This window comes from Copidosoma floridanum, unplaced genomic scaffold (genome assembly GCF_036245765.1).
Source record: "Copidosoma floridanum isolate Cflo_tuat_1 unplaced genomic scaffold, Cflo_Japanese_pri ptg000030l, whole genome shotgun sequence".
Lineage (NCBI taxonomy): Eukaryota > Metazoa > Arthropoda > Insecta > Hymenoptera > Encyrtidae > Copidosoma > Copidosoma floridanum.
This window is the reverse complement of record NW_028321907.1, coordinates 7,777,878-7,784,159: the sequence shown is the minus strand read 5'-3', so window position 1 is coordinate 7,784,159 and position 6,282 is coordinate 7,777,878. Positions and strand designations below refer to the sequence as shown.

The 6,282-nt window shown below is 37.9% G+C and overlaps 1 protein-coding gene across 1 annotated transcript; it reads right to left on the bottom strand.

Moving 5' to 3' along the window:
• Nucleotides 1–4,807: 4,807 nt before the first annotated feature.
• On the bottom strand, nucleotides 4,808–6,018 carry LOC106640387 (inactive CLIP domain-containing serine protease A3; the record flags this gene model as incomplete). Its single annotated transcript, XM_014354449.3, has 4 exons — nucleotides 4,808–4,972; nucleotides 5,064–5,265; nucleotides 5,333–5,569; nucleotides 5,822–6,018. Coding segments are annotated over 4 exons (801 nt in total), but the record flags the coding sequence as incomplete, so codon positions are not given.
• Nucleotides 6,019–6,282: the final 264 nt, after the last annotated feature.

Here is a 6,282-nt window from a genome sequence, read left to right as displayed (position 1 = left end):
CTCTATACACATCTCGTTCCGTTCTTCGTCTATTTGCTTGCGCGGCACGTCATTAGATACGTGGGCTTTGGCTTTTCTGAAAGGAGGGAAGCACGCGCGAACGAAGCCAAATAGAAGTGGTCGGATCTGAGTGCTATGTGATGGGAGTATTGGACGTTTATGGGAGCGAAGGCTACATAGGCTTATTTTCGAATTTTACCCTTAACAACAAACGTGGAAATTTGGGCATTTTTTTTTTTTTGGCGTTTTATTGCTGTGGATAATAATGCTATACAGGGATGATGGCTATAGTGACTTTAGTGGATCGATCATGATTGTTTGATTACGACAGCCAAGCACGTTGGATTGATTTCGGTGACGAGTATTGTAACCATACACCGAGCAATCGGCTTTTACAGGTTCGTAGAAGCACTTGGGATGTTGACAACGTCAGGCTTGACGTAAAAATTGACTCTCGTGCGGTAAAAGAAGTCGGTTGCTTTGCACTCTTATGTTGAATTGACAATTGACATTAATAATCAAAAGCTAGGAACCCAAAACAGGTCACACCTGTTACCACTTGAATGTTTCAGACGTTTCAATTACACGAGTGCTCCTGGGTGTTTGATGACTTTGACAGATCTGGGATGACAGATGGTTCGAAGGATAATGGATACAATTTCTTTCTTTCTTTTTTTTTTTTTTTTTTTTTTTTTTCAAATCTTATGCAAAATGTTTCAGAACGAAATACCCATAAGTTTTTTTAATTACATTTAATATTGTAATACATAAGTTAACGTTGTGAGTTATTTTTGCATTGGGAAGAATCATGTCTCACTATAATTTTTAAAATTTTAACAAATTATTCAATTTTCATTTTTCTCGTTATTTAGAATAGTACATTATTAATCTTTTTAAAATATTTGTAGTATAATACAGTTTTTAAATAAAAAAAAACACAGAACCCAAAGAGTACGCGAGAATTTTAAAAAACAGAATAGTATTGTGCATAAAACCGTCTAAGAAATAAAATATTCAATTTATACGATACTTAAGACATGGATATACACGTTAACTGCCTAAGTAAAAAAAACTTTTATTTTACTACCGTACAAGGTTATAAGGTTAGTTGTGATAGCGTTTTAAAAATGATATAAAAATTTTTTTTTTGTTATTAAAAATCATAAACAGCTTAGCCCTACTTTAGGTGTTATCGTCCGGATAGTTATTATATAATTAATTTAACCTATAACTACATAAAAATTGATGCGAAAGAAGCACCAATAAAATTTTTTATGTCACAAAAAGAAGCGTATATTTTTGACGTTTTTGAAACGTTATTACCTTTTTTTAAAAGCTGCAAAATGAAAAAAAAATTCTTTCAAAGTTATCCAAACGTAGCGTGCAATCGGAGTCTCCATAAAAAGTTCTAAGATGACCATCATCAAAAATAATAGATGCACGTACATACGCATTAAAAAAAAGAAAACTGCACACGTGTCCACGTGGATTGAACAAAAACTCGAGTACCAGCAATCACAAAACACATATTCTCTCATATTTCGCTCCTTGATAACAGAAATCGCACAGTCGGCGGTTAATGACAAAACAGCCACGGTAAAACGCAGCATGGCTCGAACGCGCACTCGTGCCCAAGTGTATAAACGAGCGTTTGCCGAATCAAAAGCCCCCAAGTCTCGAGTCCTCCGACTTGCACACGCAGAGTTCAATGTAATCAGCAAAGTTAATTGAAGGTTTCAGGGTTGGGGGGTGGGGGGTAGCAAACGCGTGCTTAGCCGAGACATAGCGAGCAAGTCAAGAAAAAAAGAAAGAGAAAGAAACGCAAAGGGAGTTATGAATTCACCCCCGAAAGAAAGCTCGCGCTCGCGCCTCAAGTGCCTCCGCTGGAACGTGTATAGCCATACGGATGGAGGAGAAAACGATTGAGTCATTCGGTAGAAATGAAAAAAAATCTGTACACCATGTTACTGAATGTAAAGTAGTACGTGTGTGTATGTGGCGTCGTGAGCAGAAGCCATTCAGATTGAAGAGGCCTCGATGACTCTTGAGATTTGTATTGCCATTAATAACCGTATGGGCACGGGAGCGTAGACCGACTCCCCCACTCCTCCTGTTCTCTGGTTCTGTGTACCTTTGGATTTGTAAAAGTGGAAATGGCATTGTCGTGGGAGTAAGTCGCGTGCTCGCCTTGTCAGGATCTAACTAAAAGGATTATGCTCGGGTTTCTCTCTTTACGCGTTTCTATTGTTGATCGTGGCCCTTGTCGATTTTTGCTCTTGGTAATTGAATGAGGCTCAGCTGATTTTTTTTTACTTTGTAATGGAACTGGCTATGTAGCCCGTGGAATGGCTATAAAAAACAGTACTACCTGCAGCGATAACAAATTTCATATTTTAAGATTTATGGTTTCTTCCATTTTCTGAAACCTTACCATAAAGAGAGTAATTTAAAAATTACAAGCTATAAGTTCGGAAACTACGAATCTATCATCACTTGGTAATAAGCATTGACAAATCGTCAACGAGGCGTACCTATACTTAAAAAAAAGTACTCCAAATGGCGTTCATCGAAGTATCAGTCGAACGAAGAAGCACTCGATTACTTGATTCCAATCACCTCTTGACAGCGAACGAAAAAAAAAAAAAAAAAAAAAAAAAAAAGTCTACGTCGCAATGCAGTACGCACCATCCGATTATCCAAACAACAGAAACGCAATCGACAAAAGCCAAAAGAATCTCATCGGCACGAGCACCTTGACTAAGGAGGCTAAACAAAGGTTATACCTCTACAGCGTGCAGAGCAACCATATCCCATTTTTAATTGACTCGACGAATCGATCTCGGAACTCGAATTCCTTTGTCCTCCACCGCGAATGCAGCTCACATCTCGCTTATCGCTCGAACGGTGGTGCTGAGTTACAATTGACGTCCCACACACAATATGCACGCACGTAACGACGCTCGTTCTTTGGTGCGCGTGTATATATATATGTGTGTACTCGAGCTGCTATACACAGTCATCGACGCACAATCCAGGGCGACGAGTACATCTCGAACGTGCGAACAAACGCTCCTCTATGGTGGTGTACATGCATCACGTTATATACGGTTTTGGTACTCGACTCTTTTTCTCGCGCCCGCAATCTGCATACACGCCGGCATCGATTTCAAACACCGGATGGGGACAATGCCTGCACACAATGGCCGATCAGTGTGTAGACGTGGTGTGTGGCTGTACGTGCCCGAATAGACGAGGGCGAAAAGAAGGAGTGCAAAGCGAGCGCGTGTAGTGGGCGTCGAGTGGGCAAAGTTGAGAGCTAGCCAAGCGTGCAGATCGTACAATGCGGCCGGTTTAAACGCCAGTAATTATATTTGGGGCTTGTAAGTGTTGTTGGCGATGTCGGCCTTGCAAGGCGGAGTTTGACGTCGATGCCATAGGGGGGTGGTTGTCGTGGAATATGGTTGTGAATCTTTCGATATGTGCCGGTGGAAGAAGGAGGTCTCCTCAGAAGGTGTTTTCCATAAAGGCCTCTTTGAGACTTTATTTGACTTTTTTGGTCTTTTTTTAAAACAAGCACAACGTAAATGACTTTTAACAGTAGGATGTACTTTAAATTTAATGTATTCCTTAGAAATAAAATAAATTCCTTAGGAAAAAAAATATCTTTTTAGTTGCTTGCACCAAAAAGTTAATAAAGCCTATGGAAATAACTTTTGTTTAGTAAAATATTATTTGGTCTTATACAAAATTTATTCTACCAAAGGTTTGGAGTCTCTGTTTTCCCTTATTATGTATCCTATGAATAATTTTATGGACAAGGATTTCAAAGGGAAATTAAAAATATCCTGTGAGCGTTAAAATTTAGAAATTTATTGTTTAATGTTTACGGTGCAATATTAGTTTGCTAAGTTATAACGAAAAACAGACTTTTTTCGGAGCTCAAATTTCTATTTCTTGAGGTATTAAAAGAGCTTAAATTTCTTTCTTCCTGTATAAAATATTTCCAAATTAAAAACCATCAGGTTCTAATTCGAGAGTAAAGAGACACACTAAATTTTTATGGAATTAGATGACAATAAGTTATTTTAGCAATGAAACCTCATTTTGTAAGTTTAACTTATTTTATACCTTTAAAAAATCTTATTATTAAACATTATGTCATCAAGTACTGTTTAAAAATATAGTCTGGATTAGGTGTTCTCACATAAATCCTAAAATATATTGTGTAACTTTTTCGGAAAATCCCTTTGTTATGTGACAAATTTTATAGAAATATTACAAGTAATTTCTTAGATAGTACTTTCTCAATGCTCTTATCTTTATTAAAACTATAATACATTTCCATTACCACACGTACTGTGGCGAAAAAACATGTTACATGTTCTTTTAAACATTAATCTCCTATTTTTTTCGATTTGGTTGATAAAATTTTTTTTTTTTTAATAATTAGGAGTTTTAAACTTATGGTATGTTCAAAAATTGAGCTGTCGAGCGAGCACACTATCTTTTGTAGCAAGCACGAGTACAAAACATTTTTCTTTTTAATCAGTTCACTTTCATTATTTGTACCTCGATAATTAAAAAGAAGAAATAATTACGGGACAAAACCATGCACGGCTAGAATTTTTTTTCCTCGGACATTTCATACAAAATTTTTGGAGCATGTAATGACACGACAAATTTAATGGTAAAGTTGCTCCAACACAATGACTTTCACAAAAAGTTATCATCGTACCCTAATTTTTTCAAACATATAAAAAACTTTTCCATTTTATAGTAGCTATTTTCTAAAAACAATTAAGTGTTTTTACGTTTGTGCAATGGCATTATTGATCCAAGGTAGGAAGTTCAAGACATTCGTGTAGACTCCGGGAACACCAGGATTTGCACAGCCAATGCCCCACGCTACGAGCCCGTACACCGTCCATTGACCATTTCCATCGTCACAGACAAGAGGTGATCCACCGTCACCCTGTGTTTATCACAATCACAATAACAGAACGTCGTAATGGTTACGGTAGAAAAAAAGAGCTTGTGAAAAAAGTAAACGAAAGAAAAATTACCTGACAAGCGTCTTTTCCAACCTCACCACCAGCGCACATGAAACTTATTCCGTTGAAATTATAAGCTCTTCCGAGTCTAGTTTGCCTCAGTCGATTTTCACAGTCAGCGTTGTCAACAATCTTCACGTCCACTTCTTTCATGATGCTTTGATACGATCCTTTGTTTCCAAATAGATTTTTACCCCAGCCGGATACATAGCACCTGCATAATTACAAGCAAGTATGACTGATATTCTACAGAATTTCAAGGACAAAAGAAAAATTCCCACCTTTGACCAGCTGCAACGGGAAGTGAAGGCTTACAGGCGGTATTTATGTTTGGATAATCGACAATGGGTACAGCTTTGCTTAGTTTTACGACAGCTACGTCGTTCTCAAGAGTGTTGGGATTATAGCTAGGATGAATAACGATTTTCGTGGCTGCCAATTGGTAGTACTGGAAAATCTCGGTCTCCACCAATGAATTCCACTCACCGAGGCGCACGAGCAACGATCCAGGATCACTTCTGCAAAACGTTGTTTTATTAGGTTGTCAATTATGTTTCAACAACTCCTTCTTAAATAATTTTTATTGGAAAATTTATTCTTGATTGATGATAAAAATTTAATCTTGTTTTTTATGGTACAACACACGTAATTGTAACTATTATTGATTTATAGTTTAAGAAAACCCTTGTGGTAAATTAGTTAATGAAATTAACGATAATGGGTTTTTTTGAAACAACGGAATTCATTGCCCAACTGAAATATCAACTCACTTGAAAGAAGTGACCTTGTGGGCAGCGGTGAGAACATTCATTTTGTCCAAGAGGACACCGGAGCCCTTGAAGACAAGCTGTTTGTCGAGTAGAGCTGCTTGCCATGGATAAGCGCCGAAGCTAGCCCGACCTACTACGGATTGGGGCGTAGGTGAAATTCTGCGTTGGCCACAAGCGGGTTCTGACGGAGGAGGAGGCAAAGGAGGGCTCACGCAGCACAAAACGAAGCTTGGTGGGCATGGAAAGACGCCTCCCTGCGTGTATTTTTATGTTTATTTCGATACTTTCATTCATTGCCACTTATTAGTTTGAAGCTCGCAGCAATAACAAAGAAAAAAATTAATAAATTACGTTGTTAACGATTCGAAAATCAATGGTGGGCGGTGGAATTGGACACGTTCCTATGATTACACATTTGCAGTTTTCACTTACGACGACCGATGAAGTGGCTGAAACAAACA